The sequence below is a fragment of the Aotus nancymaae genome, unplaced genomic scaffold (genome assembly GCF_030222135.1).
Source record: "Aotus nancymaae isolate 86718 unplaced genomic scaffold, 86718_ANA_hifiasm-v0.15.2.pri h1tg000057l, whole genome shotgun sequence".
NCBI lineage: Eukaryota > Metazoa > Chordata > Mammalia > Primates > Aotidae > Aotus > Aotus nancymaae.
In genome coordinates, this window is record NW_026988471.1 from 6,140,321 (window position 1) to 6,161,856 (window position 21,536).

General features: G+C 41.3%; 1 protein-coding gene across 2 annotated transcripts; it reads left to right on the forward strand.

The window, feature by feature from the left end:
- Positions 1-1,211: 1,211 nt before the first annotated feature.
- On the forward strand, positions 1,212-21,536 carry RSAD2 (radical S-adenosyl methionine domain containing 2). Of its 2 annotated transcripts, none has more exons than XM_012441946.3 (6): positions 1,212-1,735; positions 9,579-9,740; positions 12,449-12,678; positions 15,634-15,783; positions 18,772-18,804; positions 20,807-21,536. In XM_012441946.3, the coding sequence occupies exons 1-6, from the start codon at positions 1,390-1,392 to the stop codon at positions 20,969-20,971; spliced, it is 1,086 nt and encodes a 361-aa protein (XP_012297369.1). In that variant the 5' UTR covers positions 1,212-1,389; the 3' UTR covers positions 20,972-21,536. The 2 variants fall into 2 exon arrangements, with proteins under 2 accessions (XP_012297369.1, XP_064219897.1); XM_064363827.1 differs by having other exon boundaries at positions 1,730-1,793.

Genomic DNA, 21,536 nt, shown 5'->3' on the forward strand with positions numbered 1-21,536 from the left:
CAAAGTTTGCCAGACACTATTTTGTGAATTCTTCACAAAAATAAGCATTTTCAGTCTGCACAAAAATCGCATGAGATACGTGGTTTTGCTGATGAAGAAATGGAAATCCAGAGACATAAAGTTGCTTATTCAAAGTCACCCAGCTACATTGTGGCTCTAGCAGTTCAGCAACTGGGACTCTTCCAACTTTCTGCAGGTGTCACAAAAGCACAAGATCGCATGTTTACACACACTTCTCAGGAAAGAGCGCTAGAAGGAAGGTTTCAGTAAGAAGGTAAACAAGGCTTTCAAGAAAATGGTAAAGATAAATAAATGATGAGTCACAGTAATTCTCACCAATTAGGAAGCATCTTAGAAAAGCATTGGATTTCCTCTAACTAAAAATGTCTATCAAAAGTGATACTGAAATGCAGGAAGATGTAAATATCTAAATTTTAACACTGTCACCTTGCATAAATGAGGCTGAATAGCTAATGAAGTAGTAAAACCTAAATTCAATTTGGTTCCATGCCTTTTCACTGTCATCTGAAAGGGATCTCGAGGTGAATGATCTTGGACTCATCCTCCACCAGCCAATCAGTCTGTTTATTATCTGGCTTTAAAAAGAAACTTTTCCAACCAGGTGCGTGGCTCATGCCTATAATCCCAGCACTTGGGAGGCCAAGGCGGGCAGATCACAAGGTCCGGAGTTCAAGACCAGCCTGGCCAACATGGTGAAACCCCAACTCTACTAAAAAAAAAAAATACAAAAAATTAGTTGGGCATGGTGGCACACACCTGTAATCCCAGCTACTCAGGAGGTTGAGGCTGAGTGGGAAATTTCGCTAATGGGAGAACTGCTTGAACCCAGGAGGCAGAGGTTGCAGTGAGCCAAGATCGTGCCATTGCACTCCAGCCTGGGCAACAGAGCAAGACTCCATCTTGAGAAAAAAAAAAAAAAAAGAAAGAAACTTTCTGAGGGCCCACCCATGATGGAGCAAAAACTGTTACTTGGCTATGTCAAGAGAAAATAATGCAGCAAGTACAAAGCGTGTTGATCAGTGCACCTGTGTCTCCCTATTGGATGGAGAGTTAGATATTCATAGAGACTGCTGTCCTCATCTGTAACTACATCAAGCTAGAGAGACTGTCATAATACAAATGGACTAAGGCAGCTGTGAGTAGAGAAAGCAGGAACACTGGTCCCCATCTCTACTCTTCAGTCTTGGCCCTGTTTCAACTTTCACTTTCATCTATGGTAAAATCGAAACTCTAACTCAGCTGAGTGTTAGTCGAAGAAGGTGTGTCCTGCTCCCTGATGACAGGTTGCTCAGAGACTGCTGATTTCCACCCCTATATAAAGCAAGTCCCCAGCATGCAGCGGCCACTCTGCTCCAGGCATCTGCCACCATGTGGGTGCTCACACCTGCTGCTTTTCCTGGGAAGCTACTGAGTGTGTTAAGCCTGCCTTTGAGCTCTCTGTGGAGGAGCCTGGTCCTGCTGTTCTGTTGGCTGAGGGCAACGTTCTGGCTGCCAGGGATCAAGAGGACAAAGAAGCAGCTGGTCCCGAGAGAGCCAGACAAGACCAAAGAGGAGGAAGAGGACCCCCCTCTTTCCACCACCCCTACCAGCGTCAACTACCACTTCACTCGCCAGTGCAACTACAAATGCGGCTTCTGTTTCCACACGGCCAAAACGTCCTTTGTGCTGCCCCTTGAGGAAGCAAAGAGAGGACTGCTTTTGCTCAAGGAAGCTGGTGAGTCCCTAGTCCCAGGCAGAAATCAGGATTCTCACCCACCGGACAGTGGGGTAAGGTGAGGAGGGGCTGGGGGCACACAAGCTGGAAAGCTTCTCCAAAACTCAAGCTCACCATTTGCCATTGCATGGTCAGTATGTTGTCCTGCAAGAAAATAATTCAGTGAATTTTGGAGTGAGTCCTTCCTAAATCACAGAGTTGGCCCAGAGTGGGGGATTGGTGGAGCAAACCTGTCCCTCCTATCTCTTGGAAGCAAGCAGAGGTCTACGCAAAGGGCAGGTCCCTGTCACACTCAGTGTTTGGAAAGAGGCAGTTTGGGAAGACTGCACCACTTTCTGAGTTCACCCACAACACTAACAAATTTGGGTTTTCCAGAAACAGTTATTAGTAATTAGGAAAGTTGGAAACAAAAACAAAACTTTGACATAAAAACAGCAGTAGTTGAACCTTATATTTGAGTTTGTGTATGTTCTTTTCATAGGAAACCTTAAAATTGTTTTAACAAATATGTCAAAGACTTAGCTCTAAAGAATGCTTACTGGGCATCACCACATTGATAACTTGCAGCATCTTGGAGATAACTCAGTACGTGACCTTCAAATGCAACATCTTCCACTCCAGATCTGTTCTTCCTTCCATCCTTGTTTTTCTGTCTTTCCTAGAGTACCTTCTCAGCTAGTACCTTCAGCAACATCTCTAGCTTCCTCCCCTTCTTGTTTAACTTTTTAATGAAAGCATGGCATACATGCATCAGATTATACATATTCAGAGTGTACATCTTGATGAATTTCACAAAGCAATCACAGTGAGGTAAATAGCCTGCAGATCCAAAGAGAAAGCATCACCAGCCCCCAGAAGTGCATGCTGCACTCTAGCCACTACCCTGGTCCTCAAAGGTAAGCACTTGCTGGACTTCTAACTCACAGATTCATTTTGCCTGTCCTGTTCTTTATATAAATGGAATCATACGGTGTGTGCTATGTTGAATCTCACTTCTTTCCTCCTCGTTACATTGGCTTAGTCCCCCAAAGCTGATTGCTCAGGTGAGAACCTGACTTCCCATTCTCAGTGTGGCTTAACCCAAATTCCTGTCATTTCTCACCGTGATTATTATAATTCAACTCACTGCCTCTGCTCACCCCACTGAAAACTCCTGGTCTTATTTTAAAATGTAGTTTTGGTGATTTAACTCCCCACCTAACTCTCCTACTTATGAGCATCATTGTCAAGGCCACTGGCAAGCTCAGTGTTGCTCTCAGCATCCACTACCCTGATGGCTTGGGTTCCCTCTGCTGTAGACACAGCCTTTCACACTCATTTTCTTCAAACACCAAAATCATTAAGAGTGGTCATATTGTTGTCTCTTCCTAAAATGTCGGTCCTCAAATCTGTGTTGGTGAACTTTCGAAGCTCCTTTGAATTCTCCTTGGTCCTCTGTGGCCATAATTATGCCCTTTACTTTTCATTTGTGAACTCGTAGCACTTGCTACAAAGGTGTCTTGCAGCTTCTATAAATGTACTATTTTGTTCAGTTTTGTTTTTAATGTCTGGGTCCTCAAAGAAATTATGTTCCAAGGTTGAATTTGACCCTCCTATGTATCTTCATGCCTGGCAGAGTGTCTAGAATGTTATAGAGCCTTAAGAAATGTTTTTAGATAAATGAATGAATATAAGGAGATATGTTGAATGAAATTACAGCTTTCATTCAGAAGGCCAGGGTTTGAGTTTCTGTTCTTAACATTTACTAGACTTGTCAAGACATTTAACTTTTCTGAGTATCAGTTCCATGATCTTAATATTATCATTAGATAAAAATGATAACTGATAAACCAATCGCAAAAATTGGTGCAAGGCAGAAACAAGTGAATGTTCATGTATTTTTGTCATAAATGATAACCTATTAATAATTATAATTAATACTTTTATATAATAACCTCTTGGTTTAAGTAAGTAAAAGCAAAGTTCATTGAAATGCTTACAGGATAGTGTAGGTTGTATTTTCCTGTAAGAGAGATTTCTAGATAATGGAGGAAAACATATTTTTGTGGTTGTAAGCCTTAAAGAAAGAGGAAAAAAGCACAAAAGGTGGCTCTGCAGTCAAGGACAGGTTTATTTTAGAGGAAACAAACATGAGAGGGGCTTCTGGCCAAGTTAAGTCAGAGCCCACACTCTTACAGACTAAGAGTTTTTAAAGATTTAGAGTGGGAGAGTTTATTAGAGGGTTACACTGCTTCTGTGTTTCTTTGTTGTGCTTATCTGGGAGAGGGAGTTATGTGTTTGTTTCCATACATCTTCCTGCACTGCTGGCATACCCACCCTGAGTCTGCTTTTAGCTTCCCTATCAGTCCACCTGAAGGGAAAGGAATGTCCTTATTAAGGCCCACTGCTTCACTGGGGCCCATTATATGAGGGTGAAGTTTGGCAGTTACCCAAGAGACCTCCCGCCCCACCTCTCTCCGTGCCTGAGCTGTCTTATCTGTGTTTTACTGTCTGTTCTTTCTGGCTTCTTGCAGTTAGAAGAGAAGTGATTTTCTTGAAACGCGTGAGGCTAGAAAGGGTGCTGGAACTTAAAGTGGCAGTGTTCGTCACGAGATGACAGTGCTCCAGCTCTGTCAGTGGTAATTAAAGGTTTAAAATTACATTAAAATTTGAATTTTAATATATATTTTATACATTATATTTAAAATTAAAATTTACTATTCTGGCTAAAGATACTTCTAAAATATATTATTTACTTTCCTGGCTTTTAAACTGCTTTGAAATTCTGTTCAGAAAGACTGAATATAATCTAAAACAATGAGCATCAGATCTGGGCTGTAATGGGATCACTCGTGTATGTTAACACCATTGTCAATCAATTCCTCTTTGTCTAAGATCTTAACTATGCCTCTAAATTCTATTCCTTCCGTTTTCTTATTCTTCCATCCCTTTTAAATATACTCCTCAAAATTGTTAGCAGTTCTTTGCCACTGGCCAGTACCCTGTCTTACTTTCTCCAGTTTATCTGCTTCTACATCACCACATTTATTAGGTAACTATGTTTTGTTTTGTTTTGTTTTCAAATTATAATGAATGTCACTCAAGCAGCCTCCCAGCATGATGGATTATAAATAGGGAGGTGATATAATGTCTCACTGTCCAATCATTGACACATCTGAGAGTGTAAGGGGGCGCTAACACTAACTCACAGATATTGTTTTGTCTACCATAAACCAAAACTGTTCCAGGCACACCAGGATGGAGGCTTCTCTACTTATAAAGACTCAAGGCTTTGGAGCCTAGGCAGGTACCCTAGCTCCACTTTTCTCTAGCTTTATGATCTTGAACAAGTTGTTTAACCTTTCTTGGCTTCAATTCTTGCACCAAATACCAGATAATAATTCCTTCCCATGGGTTATTTAAGAACTGAAAGTTTTAACCATATTACCTTGGGTGGTGTATGGTGTATGGTGAGGCCAGATACAGAATAAGAGAGACCAGAAAGAGCTTTGCAGCTTTGTGACTCCCAGTACCTTGGGGAGTGCACCATGGGCCCTCCAGGACCACACAGGAAGCACCAGGTTAGTCATCAGGCAGGGGAAGACGGGGATTGTAGAATAAGCCCATAGGACAGTTTCTACAGGAGCAAACAGGTGAGGCAGGGCCAGCAGACTTGGCACGGGCTGGTTTGGATAATTTCAATGGGCCCTGAAGCATGGGTCCTGTCCCTGGTTTTCTGGTACCAGGCCCTGGGATGACTAGAGTGGTGAAGAGTGTCCCAAGGTTTAGTATAGACAAAGTAGTCAGAGGGTCAACTTAATTGGCTGCTCAAGAAGAAGAACTGACTCACTTCTAGCCAGAGCCTCAACACTAAGTCAAGATGGCATTTCAAAAGATACATGGCAGTGAGACTGTACACATTAAACTGCCAAGCACGGTATTCAGCACTTAGTAGGTGCAACGTTTGAGCGGATAGGCTCATGAAAAATGTTCTTGTGGTTCTGCTGCTCTAGCTGGTATTCCTATTTTATTCCCATGACCTAATCTGTTTGAGATGTTTACTGGGTCTAACACTTACTTCTTTGGTTTCTGATTCTAATGTCTGCGTTTTTTTTTTTGTTTTTTTTTTTTTGTTTGTTTTTTTGTTTTAGATGAACTCTCGCTCTGTCACTCAGCCTGGAGTGCAGTGGCAGGATTTTGGCTCACTGCAACCTCTGCCTCCCGGCTTCAAACAATTATTCCACTTCAGCCTTCCAAGTAGCTGGGTTTACAGGCACCCACCACCATACCAGGCTAATTTTTTTGCATTTTTAATAGAGATGGGTTAGCCAGGTTGGTGTAGAACTCCTGACCTCAGCTGATCCTCTCACCTCGGCCTCCCAAAGTGCTGGGATTACAGGCATGAGCCACCATGCCTGACCTGCTTCCATTTCTGTGACTTGTCACCTTCTTCCTTTTCTTCTCCATGTTTTAAACCAACAACTGCTCTCCTCTAATCTGAGCACATTGTTTTACAACTGGTTTCAACACAGCCAGAGTTCTGTGAAGTGGACATTGAAAACTTCATCTGGTGGGAAAAGTTGCTCACTCGTGAAAGGCTCATTCTGGAAATTACCTACTATGATGTGTCCATAATACAATCAGCTAACAAGTACTCAGTGAACTGGATTGAACAGAATAGAATTAGAAATGAACCTCATCATGATAATATCACTGTATAGACATCTGAATTTCAAGATATTCTGGGCCTTGTAGTTGATTGTGGCATATTTATCTTCATTTCCTCCAACTTCTCCTCCACTGCATTAGAATTACAGTAAAAGAATTAAAAGAAGGACAATAAAACCACAAAGAAATCAACACATAGTTGTAACCAATTCATGGCATGAAACAGTTTCTGCATGTGTCTTCAGGGAGATGGCAACAGGAAACTCACCAGATTGCTCCACAGAGCACAGAGAGTTTCAGAAACTGGTCCCGTCATTTGATACGGAGGGTTGGTGTGAGGCAGGAATGAGGTACTTTTTTACTACTTTATACTTTCCCCATGGCCCCTCCCCAATTCCTGCAGAGGTTTTTTTTCTGAAGGATCTGGTTCCCAAGGGCTGAGCACTCAGGGATACTAGCTATAGTGAAGAATAGAAACCACCCACTGAAAACAGCAGAAGTAAGAGCAAGTCTGCCCAGCAGGTAGGGAGGCCCCATCCTCCTAGCATGCAGACAGGCAGGTAAATGACGCAAAGGCCCATCCTCCTAGAATGTAGACAGGCAGGTGTATGATGCACAGGCCTATCCTACTAGAATGCAGGCAGGCAGGTGTGTATCGAATAGACCCCATCCTCCTAGAATGCAGGCAGGCAGGTGTTTAACACATACACTTCTCCTAGAATGCAGGCAGGCGGGTGTGTAATGCACAGACCCATCCTCCTAGAATGCAGGCAGGTGGGTGTGTAACGAGTACACCCATCCTCCTAGAATGCAGGCAGGTGAGTGTGTAATGCATGCACCCATCCTCCTAGAATGCAGGCAGATGGGTGTGTAATGCATAGACCCATCCTCCTAGAATGCAGGAAGGCAGGTGTATAACACATGCAAGAGACAGATAATCTCTGAGAAAACAGGATGACTCCAGAGTAAAGAGCAAGGATATTAGCATTTGGAGGTTTTCCAATGAATAAGCCAGTTTACCTCTCTGTCTCTTCATAGTAAAACCCTCCTTTGGACCAGCCCCTCCCTTCATCACAAAATTCCATTCAGCTATTTTGCACCACACTGAAATTTGAATGAATGAACAAAAACATCAAAAGAAAAGACAGACACCAAAACAAATGCACATAGAGGATGTAGAAAGAAGAAAACTTCCAAAAAATCTATAGCTAGTAATTACAGAGAGATAAAAGAAAGAATTGCATATGTGAAACAAGAATAGAATGCCGGGAAAGGAATAGTCAGAATATGGAAGCATCTTGGGAACTAAAAGTGGGGTTTCTAAAATTACAATTTTAATAGAAAGACAAAAAGGTAAAGTCTTACCAAAATGAGACGAAAAAACAGGATAGGCATAGGAAGGAAAATGATAAGAAAATAGTGGTTAAATTTAAACACTCCAATATTTCAGTAATAGAAGTTCCAGAAAAAGGAAAAAATAAAAATTGAGACAAGGTGTGAACAATCAAATAATATGAGGTTTTTTTTCATAACATAAAGAGCTGTGATTTTAGATTGAGGCCTTCCAGGTGACCAGATGGTGACTAAAGAGAGATTTTTAGGACACCCTGTCTTGAAATTTCAAAACGTTAGGAAGAAAGCTTCTGGAGAGTAGAGAAAACCATGCACTTACAAAGGATTGCAATAGGGTGTTATCAGGCCTCTGAACAAGAACACTTAAAACTGAGTAAGTTTGCTGAGAATGATGGTTTCCAGATTCATCCATTTCCCTAAAAAGGACACAAACCCATCATTTTTTATTGCTGTATAGTATTCCATTCCACATTTTCCTTGTCCAGTCTATCATCGATGGGCATTTGGGTTGGTTCCAGGTCTTTGCTATTGTAAACAGTGCTGCAGTGAACATACATGTGCATGTGTCTTTATAATAGAACAATTTATAGTCTTTTGGATATATAGCCAGTAATGGGATTGCTGGGTCAAGTGGAATTTCTATTTCTAGGTCCTTGAGGAATCACCACACTGTCTTCCACAATGGTTGAACTAATTTACACTCCCACAAACAGTGTAAAAGTGTTCCTATTTCTCCACATCCTCTCCAGCATCTGTTATCTCCAGATTTTTTTTATTGCATTTTAGGTTTTGGGGCACACGTGAAGAACGTGCAAGATTGTTGCATAGGTACACACATGGCAGTGTGATTTGCTGCCTTCCTCCCCATCACCTATATCTGGCATTTCTCCCCATGCCATCTCTCCCCAATTCCCCACCGCCCGCTGTCCCTCCCCTATTTCCCCCCAACAGACCCCAGTGTTTACACAAGAAGAGAAAATCAAACCACATGTTCTCACTCATAGGCAGGTGTTGAACAATGAGAATACATGGACACAGGGAGGGGAGCATCACACACTGGTGTCTGTTGCAGGGGAATAGGGGAGGGACAGCAGAGGGTAGGGAGGTTGGGGAGGGATAACATGGGGAGAAATGCCAGATGTAGTTGACGGGAGGGACGGAGTCAGCAAACAACGCTGCCATGTATGTACCTATGCAATAATTCTGCACGTTCTGCACATGTACCCCAGAACCCAAAGTGCAATAAAATGTATAAAAAACAAACAAAAAATGCTGAGTAAAAATGATTTCACCTAGAATGTGACACCTGGCCAAACAATTGATCACCAATGCATTTTGAGGTATACAAGTCTCCGCTTTAATTCCTACTTTACATTTTTTCCAGGAAGCTTGTAAAGGAATTTTCCAAAATCAGGGAGTAACCCCAAGAGAGAGGGGGACGCAGAATCCAGGACAAGGAGTAGGGTGGGAAACGCAGAGTGAGGAGGAGTGTCATTCTCAGGCTGGCAGCTGGTCCATGGACCGTCACGCCACGTGGCAGGCGGGTGGGGGGCGTGTGGCTTTCTGCATTGCAAATCCCCGTGTTGCCTCATTGTACCCTTTGGTGTCTGAGCAATTCTGTTCATCTGTGTAACCAATTCCCTGCATCCCTGTTTAGACCCTGAATCAAACACATGCTATTCCCATTGGGTAGGATTGGTGTTGGGAACTAGGGTTAGGGGAGGGGAAGATAATGAGAAAGTTTTATTTCACTTTTTTTTACATTGAGAAAATATTATTTTTGCTATTAAAAATATATATATATATTTGTTAAGTGGTAAAACTGATGTATCACCTTGCACAGGTATGGAGAAGATCAACTTCTCAGGCGGAGAGCCATTTATTCATGACCGGGGAGAATACCTGGGCAAGCTGGTGAAGTTCTGCAAAGCAGAGCTGCAGCTGCCCAGCGTGAGCATCGTAAGCAACGGAAGCCTGATCCGGGAGAAGTGGTTCCAGAATTATGGTGCGCTTCATGGGATGGCCCTCTCCTTATTGCTATTGTTATTGTCGGTTCTTGTATTTCTTTCCATCCTGGGCCTTCAGCCAGACCTGCTGAGGAACTGGAAGGGAGGAAAAACTAATCTTGCTTACTCTAATCGCTTTTCAAGCTGTGCATGGCAGTATGGCAGTTTTAGTTCCATAGGGCTCTCAGTACACAAGTTTGGCAAGTTAGATAATAGACCTTATTACTGAGATGACTATCTTGTACATTGCAATTTAGCAAATATAAGACCTCTGGCCTTAGTTTAGACACTAGCAGGGAAAATTGACACATTTGACAACTTTGTAATAAAATATCTCTGTTGGGACTGGACTGGATCCATGACTAATTGTATCAGAACCTCGTGGTGGGTGGATTGGCCAATGTGGGGGGCTCAAAGGGATTTCACCGTGTAGCCAGGATTAAGAACTGCTGAATTCTAAGGCTGCTGAGGTTCCTGGGAGTTCAGTTTTATGCAGATGTCATGTCCATATAGCAGTACTTGAAACTTAGGAAGGACTTGGAAAACATTAGCTCTTCTTGTATGTGCTATCATGTTGGGGCACAGGTATAGCCTGTTATGGTACAATTCTCTTACAATGGTTCTCTTTTTGTCTGAGCTGTTCGAGCCTTGAAATCGTTCAAAGAGAAGCTGCATTTATAATCTCTTGAGGATGTTGCTGAGACATCTTTGAGACCTCATCTGAGATGGTGCAGACATGGACTGTGGGGGAGGGACGCTGTGGATGTGCGTTGAAGGGTCCATCTGATAAGGGTGAATCAGGAAGAGAAGAGCAAAAGTGTCAGGTGCAGGTGTATTAGGAAGGGCCCACAAGGCCGTGTGTAAAACCAAAACGGTAGTGAAGGGCGGCACTTTGTCACAGAAAAACAGAAACGTCAGCGTAAACACATACATCACCAGAGTCCAGAGAGGCCAGACACAGGCTTCTGAGTCCTTCTCCATCCCAGGCCTCACAGGTTGTACTTTCTCTCTAGCAGTGAACTACGGGGACGTATTTGGAATGTCTTTGCACAGAAAGGTCCATTTGAGTACTAGGGTGTGAGGCTTTATACAGGGCTGGTCATTTACGCCCATGCTGCTTTGGAATCAGCTATTGAAACTGAAACTCAGGACCCTAACGATGCAAACAAGGAAATCGTGGATCTTGTTAAACAGTCCTGGCAAGTCTTGAGAAGTTGATTCAACAGGCCCCATTGCTCCAGGTTTATACACCTCATCAATTAGTGATATATAGAATATTGTGTTGGTCATATATGCAGGGGTTGGCCAAGATTCCACCATGGTTCCAGGTTCTCCTGGAAAGATGTAGGGGCTGAGCAAACAGATCTGCTCCATTAGATCTGTCTTCCCAAGAGCTTTGTAAAGGAAACGCTGAGAACAGGAGGAGAGTTATTATGGAGACAGAGCAAAAGTTGGAAAGGGGGCAGAATACAGCAATTGACTTACAGATCCTCAGATGACTTGGAAATCAACTAGGTCAGTCTTCAGTATAACTGATAAGTCTCTGTGTTTTTGGTTTTGAACTTAATTTCTGGTCTGTCTGGAGATCAGGTGCTCAGTTACTTGCTTTTTCACCATGTGATATGCCATGAGGAATTTATTTCAGATCAATTTTAGAATGTTTTGAGTTGTTTTAAATAATGGACAGTTGCTTTATTCTGGCTCCAGTTTCTGCTAGATGTTTTGAGGGCATATGTTACTTATGGGCAAAATAAAATTAGCCCCAAAATAGGAATTAAAATGCCTCTTTTTGTAACATTAGAGGATAGTTGCTTTAAAGAGTTTTGAGACTTTCTAGCTTCTATAATTTGAAAGTAATTTTAAGAAAAATAGCTCTTAACAACTCACAAAACTAGGAAAACTCAGACTTAATCAACTGCAAGGAATGACTCAGCCATTGAGAATGCCTGTACTTAAGAGATAAGTGGATGGCATGAAGGAGCAGAGGAAACTGAAGGGGTAATAAGAGAGATGGAGTAGGAACTAATGTTACAGAAACCAAAATGAAGGTAATTGTGAACACTTTCTGTGCTCCCGAAACAACCTGCTCTCACAGCTCCTCCCATAAGCATGTTGCACGGAGGGACCTGTTGATAGTTTATTCCCACACCAGGCTTCCCTTTCTCTTGGTTTTCTCCACGTCTAGCACAGTTGACCCTGACATCACGTAGAGTGTCTCTAAATATTTAGAGGATTAACAACTATCAAGGAGATGTCAAGAAGAAACTGACGAACTAGGCAAAAATACTAGGGATCTTCAATAGGGCAGTTTTATCTGTTTGATGGAAAGAAAAAGAAGTAAATTTATAATTGTTCATAAGTAAGTCTGGAGGCATCCAAATATATCTACCTGCCTCAGAAATTACATACTTTCTGTGCAGGAATAAATGAAAAACCTCATTTAAATATATCAACAAGCGTTCACACATACACACGTGCAGAATTTTCAAATAATCAGCTGTGTTTGCATCATTATTTTACATGCGTATTTTCAAGTTTCTTTGACACCAGAAGAAAGTATAATTCATATCTCAATGAGTTTTGTGGGTATAAGGAAAAGTGCCTTTTAAAAAATTAAAACAAGATATATTTTATCACAAGAGATATAAATAGCCTGAGGGGCTCGGTCCTTGGATAGAAGAGTTTAAAGATGATCATTTTCCTTCAGGTGAATATTTGGACATTCTGGCTATCTCCTGTGACAGCTTTGACGAGCAGGTCAATGTCCTTATTGGCCGTGGCCAAGGAAAGAAGAACCACGTGGAAAACCTTCAAAAGCTGAGGACGTGGTGTGGGAATTATAGAGTCGCTTTCAAGATAAATTCTGTCATTAATCGTTTCAACGTGGAAGAGGACATGACTGAACAGATCAAAGCGTTAAACCCTGTCCGCTGGAAAGTAAGTACACAAGGTTCCTTTTGCTGATTTCCTGCAAGAAAACGTTCAGGAACGCCTTTTTTCAACGAAACTGAACACAACACTTACACAAGAGAACTCTGGACCTCGCAAGCCATTCCAGAAGTCAGGTCCTTGGTTTTTCAGCTATGTTACACTTAAAGCGATACTTTTCTTTGCCTTACTTCCCTTTTCTGAAAACTTGAAATGATTTCCTTTGGAAATATTGTGAGGATAAACATCAAAAAATATGCTCAGTGCTTGGAAATGTTTGAAAGAATATGTTCATAGAAAGCCAAAATTTCTTTCTGAAACTCTTGGCTCATGGATGGAGAGATACAGGTTCCTTATACATTCTGATGCAGTGAATTTCTGGAAGACATTAGGGGTAAAGTCATCCCCAAGTTGTAGCAAAATGGGACTTTTATTCCCAGATTCATGCTTTAGGGCTGACCCCACTACCCACTACTAAAAGCCTAAAGGCCACACACACAAGCCAGCTCCACGTATGCAGCACCCGCTACATGCAGACACGATGACTAAAATCCTTGTTTTCTACCTTTGACTGCTCATCAGCATCGAATCAGGAGGCTGTTTAAAAAGCAGCCTCTTGGGCGTCATATCTGCTGTCCTGAAACAGGGCCTGTGGTCAAGGCACGTACAGTCGGGAGGGCTTGCAAAACATGTATTTCTAATGAGCAGTTCTGGGGACTGTTGTACAGCTACGCAGCACCTGTGTCTGGAGCCCAGCGTGGATGCAGTGAAAGATCAGATGCAGAGCTCAGTGCTGGCACAAACACACAGAGATGGGGGAAAACTCACACAGTAGCAAGCTATGTGGGCTTCCATTACGTGAAGTGGCAAAGCAGGCCAGACTTAACTGGAAGGCTTCATATAGGAGGAGGCGTTTGGCTATGCTCTGAAAAATGGAAAGAATTTTCATAGGCGGCAAAGACCTGAAGCAGGAAGTCACGTCCAGACTAGAGGGCTTGCCTGCACAAAGAACAGCCTTTCCTTCAAAGCTGCCTTGGAGGTTTCTTTCAATCCCATGTCAGCATTCCAAATAGAGTTAGGAAGGAGGGAAAGAGGCATTCTGTCATTTTCCCAAAGCTGTCCTGTAATATGTGGAAATGGGTTAGGGGAAGCTGGAGATGGTACTTATAACATTTTTTAATAGGTATGTTGAACATGGACTTATGATTACATATATAAGGACGTGAAATATCAGCCACATTCCCAGGTCTAGAAGGAAATGGAGGAAAGATAGAGACGTATGATAGGAAAAACAGGGACTACGATCCACCAGGAAGGCAGCGGCTCCAGGCGGGGGCTGAGCCGCCTTAGAGATGCGGACACTCCTGCCAGACCCCACTCCTCTCCCCACCTCTCTCCTCTGCCAGACCCTGCTCCTCTCCCCACCTGTCTCCTCTGCCCCGTGTTTCCTGTTGCTACCATCTTCCTCATTCATTCTAGATTTGCCATTTCAAGATCCTGACTCTTTTGGTGGAAGCAGCTCCTGCCTGTTTGGAAAACCAGATTGTTGATGTTTTCAGGCTTCCAATTGACATAGATTGATGCCCCTGTATCAGATGCCTGTTCTTAGTCTAATCGTACATGGCACTTGGAATCTGGTTTCCTGAGGCTATCTCCTCCACCACGAGGCTGTGGGATGGAAGGTGCCACCAGCTGTGTGTCTGGGACAACAGCACTGAGCATGTGGACTGCTCACTGGGAGGCTTTGTTGTGAACTGTAGGCTTGCTCCAGCAGCATGGGAGGAGGGGGCTCCTTCTACCCCTCCATGCCCAATCCCACACCCTCAGTATTGTTCCCCTTACTGCTCCTATGACTTGGTTTTCTCCTGCAGAGACCCTTCCATTCTGGCTGGCTGATTCTGCAGTCAAAGTCCCTGGAAAAAAAATGCCCGTGATGTATGTCTTCTTTGGTAGTCAAGCCTGCTCATTATTCAAACCTGCATGGGAGGACAGTCCCTCCTTGCCAGACCTCTCCTTACCCTGAGCCTGGATGGGGCATGGGGGTGGGTGACAGTCCCTCCCAAGATGCTCAGTCTGTTAAGGAAGACACCATGAAAGCAAATAGCAAAATTATCCTGTGAGCAGGGGCCAGTGGAGGCAGATATCAAAAAACAGAGGACCAAAAAAGAAGGAGAAAAATAAAGAGTGAGCAAAAAAGCAACACTGAAGTGTTGATGGTTTCTTCTCATCTGACTACAGTGGGATCTGAGTGGTTCAGACAATGACATTAGTGAAATTCTGTGTAGAACAATCCTTTCCATGGAAACCCTTTACATCTGGGCTTGTCCTGGCTCTGTCTTGGGTTAGCTGTCACCTTTTGTCACCTTGGGCAAGTCTCTTCATTGCTTGCCTTCCCTAGGACTGACTTCTATTTTCAAATGATGGTAGTATGTATAGAATCATACACTGTACACACTCATACACACACATTTGTATACTTAAAACACTGTTGAAAGATAATAGTGATGATTTTGAAAAACAGTTCTTAGATATTAAATGAAAAACAGACATACTAGAGGCTTTAAGAAGGATATATTAAAAATCAGCAAAGAAAACAATGTCTTTAAAATGTGTTTTTCTTGGTTATGGGATTACACATGATTTATTTTTCTTGCTTTTTTATAGTTTATACTTTTTCAATAAGTATCCATTATTTTGTTGCCTGAAAATACTAGATTATAAGACTAAATCAAACATAATCTAGACCAGTTTTTGAAAGTTTATATTTTAAGAATGTGCTTCTAACATCATATTCCTAAATTTCAGGGCAAGCTTTCCTTTCACCAAAGTCATATCCTTATAGAATGTTCCTCAGCTTGTAGAGTCTTCTTTGCTCAGAAAAGATGAAGCTTGAACAGGGGAAGTGAGGTTTGGGGGAAAACATGGAGAGCTCTCTGCAAAACCAATGCTACCATTGCCTTTCAGGTGTTCCAGTGCCTCTTAATTGAGGGTGAAAATACTGGAGAAGATGCTCTAAGAGAAGCAGAAAGATTTGTTATTAGTGATGAAGAATTTGAAAGATTCCTGGAGCGCCACAAAGAAGTGTCCTGTTTGGTGCCTGAATCTAACCAGAAGGTTGTATAAAGCAAAAGTTGTTTTCTTTATCATTATATATTCAGATAGATTCCCAAAAGGGAAATCTCTCAGCCAAGGGCACCACACATTGTTACTCTAGAGAGTTCAGTGGTGAGAGGTGGGAGGAGTGCCATGTCAGGGCAGATAAGGCTGGCATTGGCTCTACGACCTCCCAACTGTGGGTTCTTTAGAGAGCTTCAGTTTCTCTGTCTACAACGGATAGAGTGGTACTCTGCAAATGATACAATTGTATATAGATTCATGTAGATATTCTTGATATATGATTCATATATGTATAATGTCCCTATGTGTCATACATGTATGACACAGTCCCTAAACATAGAAAGAACTAACAAATGCTACTCTATTGATATCAACATTATCACATTATTTAGTTGAATAATCTGTATGTATAATTTTGTTGCATAGAATGTAAAAGAAATGTTTCACCAACTGTTTAGTTTTCTAATGTAATGACCATTGGATCCATCCTATTAGCACAAATTTCGTAAACAGATAAAAGAGGGTTGATCAAAGCAAGTCCACACTATGGAGCTTCCAGGTAATACTAGAGGCAGGGTATCTAAAGATGTATTCTCAGAAGCGACAGGAAAAAAAAAATCCTTCTTCCTGCAGCAGTAGAAGGAACTCCTTATTAATGAAAGATACACACTTAAAAAAAAATTATGATAGTATAATTGAATGCATAAAATTAAAACTATATGTCACACATATAAAATTAAAAGTGAAATATTTTAATGTGCTTTACTGAATTGTATCAAATAAAGTCTTATATATAAAAAGTTCTTTAAATCAATAAAAATCTATTAACACCAGAAAAGCAAAACAGGAATGGGCATAGATAGATAATTTACAGAAGGAAAACAAATGGTGAATAAACATTTTAAGAGCATTTGATATTGTATTTAGTTCATATTGTTAGCAAGAGTATATCATTGCAACTTTCTTAGAAAACAAATTGCTAACTTTATAATCTTTGAAATAGTCACATATTTGAACTCAGAAATTGTACCTTAAAACATGAGAAATACTCACAGATGTAGAGAAATATTTATGTAAAGATACGTTACTGCAGTATTAAGAATAATACCCTAAAATTAAAGATAGCCTGTCATTTAGCATACAGAGAGAATGGGTAAATCTGTAGGTTCACAGAATGATATGTTACACAGACTAACATGCATATTCCAAAAATTTTTAAGTGACAAGGAGAAATTCTGATAATACAATACTAGATACAGATAAAAAACAGTATGCAAAATTAATTTGAAGTTTAATCCTAACGTGTAAAAAAAATGCATACTCCTATGGTTATCTTGGTGTAGTGGAATTATTAGTAGTTTTTTTTTTACCTTTATAACTTTTTGAACTTTAAAATTCTGTGACATAAATATTAGTGTTATTATTTTACAAGCATCTTCTCCATCTGCCATCCAAAAATATACATACAGGAAAATATTTACCCCGTATGCTTACGTAATGCTAGGAACTCACATAGCAGACATTCATTCCTTATGCTTTAGACTTCTGAGGCTCTAGGTTAATAGTTCAAGGTTAAAAGGTAATATTGAAGCAAGCATGAATAAGAGAATTTTAGAATGCAGGACAGGATGACCATCAAAAAGAAGAGAAAAGGGGTAGAGGAGGTTTTCTTCTGTGCACTATTTTATTACATTTTTTAAGACTCCATTTTAATTAAATAGTTAATATGAGATGAAAGAAAATCTGGTTGAGTGCCTCCTTTGTAAGAGGGACTGTTCAGCCTTTGACCCATTGCCATTTTCACAAATGCTTCATGAGCCAGGATTTATTATCCCCATTGTATGTATACACCAAGATGCCAAGTGGTAGGTGCCATTTACCTGACTTGTATCAGGAGCAAAATCTGAATTTTGATGACCCCAAAGCTCACCAACCTTTTAGCCAGTTTGTTTCAAACTTCAAAAAAATCACCTGAGATCTTGTGAAAAGGCAGACCCTTATTCAGCGGGTCTGAGCTGGGCCCACCACTCTGCACCTTGAGCTGGTTCCCAGGTGACGCTGATGCTGCTGGTCCCCCACTAGACAGTGAACAGTGGGTCTGCTCCCATCCCTGCATGGGAGTCGGCAAATGCAGGCCCGAGGGGTGGGTCTGGCCTGCCACCTGTTGTAGTACAGGATGCAGGTTGAGAGTTGATGAGGGAAAATATCAAAGCAAGAATCGTACTTATGACCAGTGAACATTATGTAAAACTTGGCTTTCTGGGCTCATGAATGAAGTTTCAGTGGAGCTCAGCCGAGCTCTTTTCCTTATGTATTGTTTGCTTTGTCTTTGGGGCTGTGATGCACGGTTGATTAGTTGTGACAGACTGTGTGGCCTGCCAAGGTGAAAATATTTACTATCTGGCCCTTCACAGAAAACAGTTTGCAGACCCCTATCTATGGGTAGGTATGGAAGAAATACCTTCCGATTGACAGTACAGTTTCACCTTCTTTATACCTATAGAAGGCATAGCTATTTATAAGTAATGTTAGGGTAATATTAAAATCCTCAGGTAAAGTCACCCTTTAGCTCCAAAAAAATAACATCGAAGACAGTTCTGCTTTATAAGTTGAGAAGGGGGATATTAGATACACGGTGGACACAGTTGTTGGGAATATCAAGTAAGGAAGAAAAGGGCTCTCCCAAAGTGTGAAGGGATGGGGAAATTGCCTTGGAGTTCACTGTCAGGGAAGCCTTCAGGATGGAGGTTCTGATGTTTGACCTTTTCAGCAAAGAGCAGAGAGTCCAGGCCTGTTGTGATCTGTTGGAAACCGAATGCACACAAACAGAACCTCGTCTTGCGAGGGCCACGACAAAGGAAACTCAAGGGAAATGAGAAATGCTTGGTCCAAAATAACACAACGCAAACACTAAACGTGGACAGTTGAGCTCACATACTGAAAAATATACCTGAAACTAAATTTGTATTAACTTCTCCTTTGCAGATGAAAGACTCCTACCTTATTCTGGATGAATATGTGAGTATTTCTAATGAGTTATAAAATGATCACTTAATTAATTAGCAGCAATGCCAGAGTTGAGTTCCATGAGCGTAGCTACCTAGTACCTATTTGTCCTTAATTAGCACTTCACAGTTTTATGGTCAGTGATTATGATTGTGCCAGAGCCCTCACTTCACAGGGTCAAAATGTGGAGCTGAACACTGGAACAGCATAAGCTTGAACCCAGGTCCTGGCATTGATTTGCACTGAGCACCCTGTGACATTTTCTCCCATATGGCTGTACATCGTGGATAGCACATCGAACCCATTATCACACATAACAGAGTCATCTGTTATGTAGTCCTGGGCTGGAGCTTCTCCTGAGATAGGGCATCCAGCCTGCTTTGGAGGAAGGTCATATCACTCTTCTCTTTATCTTGGACAAACCAGACACAGCTAGCTTTTCCTCTGATTGATAAACCTTGGCTTTGGTGAGGAGAGGCTTATGGTTCTGCTCCAAACACCATTAATATTATTCCTACCCCACTGCCTTCCAAAGGCAGAGGGAAACCTGCCCTTCTGAAAATTGAAAAACAAATCACGTTCCCCTTTCCTCTGTCTTTTTTCTCCTATATCTGTAACCTTTGCCATTCTTCCTAGCAAAGGACAAAAAATTCCATTTGAAGACGTTTTAAAGAAATTAGCTTCAACAACCTTGAGTTCAATATTTAAATTGGATTTGTTTTTTGGAGAAATGCTTACTGTCACTTTTGATATTTGCTTTTCTTTCTGGTTTTTTTTTTTTTTTTTTTTTTTTTTTTGAGACAAGGTTTCCTCTGTCACCCAGGCTAGAGTGCAGTGGCACAATGTGGTCTCACTTGATCCTCCTGCCTCTGCCTTCTGAGTAGCTAGCTGGGTGCACTACCACACCCAGCTAGATTTTTATGTATTTTTTGTAGAGATGGGATTTTGGCATATTGCCCATGCTGGTCTTGAACTCCTGGGCCTCCCCAAATGCTGAGATTCCAGGCATGGGCCCCCATGCCCAGCTGATAATTTGTTATTTTCAAGTTAATCAATCATTGTTTATAGCCATCCATTTCTTAACAATATAACCTTTCTTAATAGAGCATAAAGAACAAGGTGACAAGGAAAACATTCAGTTTCTGAGAAACATTCAAACAATTAATTTTGGGAATGGAAATGATTATGATTGACTTGGGATTTTGACCGGCATCCCTCAGCAAACTAGCTGCTAGTCTCCACATATTTGGAAAACACATAGTCAAAGCAAAATTTATTTTACCAATTGAATAACATTTTGCTTTAACAAATATTACTTGAGCTCCTATGAAACAGTCAGTGTAGGTCATACGGAATGTGAAGAAATCATTGCTGCCTACAGAGTAGAATAGGACAGAATAAAACAAATGAAAATGGATGGAATAAGATTAAAACAAAGACCCTTAGCAGGTCATAGAAAACTCTTCGTGATCCAGCACCCGTCTGCCTCAGCAGCACGTTTCTTTTCATCCTCTCTCTTTCTCAAAACAAGGTTTCATCAATATTTACGTTAATACATGCATGCACTTATACAGGCACATCGTTTCTATTCCAGAAACATCGTCTACCTCTAATTTCCCCAATACACCATGCTGTATCACACTTCCATGCTTTTGTGATACCATTCCCTCCCATTAAAAATCTCAACACGTAATCTGGATGTCAGCATTTGGGGGAAGCCTCTCCTGATCACCCCTTCCCCCAGTGCAGCAACACCTGCCCATGTGGGATGCATATGAGTCTGTTTATTGTGCGCTTAGTTAATCTACTATGTTTAAGCCAGCCTCTTCCACCAGAACATGAGCTGGTTAAGTAGAGAGATGGGGTACAACTGGTTCAATATCAGCCACAGATTTCAAAAAATATCTGTCGACATGATCGGAATATCCAAAGCTATTTGAGATTAATACTCTAGACTGAGTTTTACAGGATTCATTGCATGGAAATATACCAGTTTCTGTTATGAATTTTCTAGATGCGCTTTCTGAACTGTAGAAAGGGCCGGAAGGACCCTTCCAAGTCCATCCTGGATGTTGGTGTAGAAGAAGCTATAAAATTCAGTGGATTTGATGAAAAGATGTTTCTGAAGCGAGGAGGAAAATACACATGGAGTAAGGCTGATCTGAAGCTGGACTGGTAGAGCAAAAAGTGGAATGAGACTTCAGCGTACCAGTGGGGAAACTCCAGAGTGACTGCCATTGTCTACAGCACTATCCCGTCGGTCTTTCCCAATGGCTGAAAACCTGTTTCTGCTGCACGTGACATCTGATTACCTGTGGTCACTGAACTCATAAATAACTTGGGTAGCAAATCCTGAGACAATGTAAAACCATTAACTTTACTTGACTGGCTTATAACCTTGTTATTGAAACAGCACTTCTGGTTTTGAGTCTGATTTATCTAAAAAGAGAGAATACACACAGGAATAATGACCCCCCCAAAAAGCTTAGATAAGCCCCCTGTACACAGGACCTAAAATTTAGCTCAATGATGCATTTGTAAGAAATAAGCTGTAGTGATATCTGTGGTGGCAGTATTGAATTTGGATTTGATTTTTTAAGCAATGTTTACTGTGACTTCTATATTTCCATTTTGAAGCTTTTTCCTGTTCTAGTTTTGTTCATTTGAGAGAGTCAGTATTTTTTGCTAAATATCCAGATACCAATTTTCACATCTGAGACATTACAAAGTGTCTGCCCCAATTA

Excerpts from the sequence above, each read along its gene's own strand:
- RSAD2 (XM_012441946.3), top strand. The coding sequence starts at position 1,390 with ATGTGGGTGCTCACACCTGCTGCTTTTCCTGGGAAGCTACTGAGTGTG. Across the intron at positions 1,736-9,578 it reads GCTTTTGCTCAAGGAAGCTG|GTATGGAGAAGATCAACTTC; the intron begins GTGAGTCCCTAG and ends CACCTTGCACAG. Across the intron at positions 15,784-18,771 it reads TGCCTGAATCTAACCAGAAG|ATGAAAGACTCCTACCTTAT; the intron begins GTTGTATAAAGC and ends TCTCCTTTGCAG.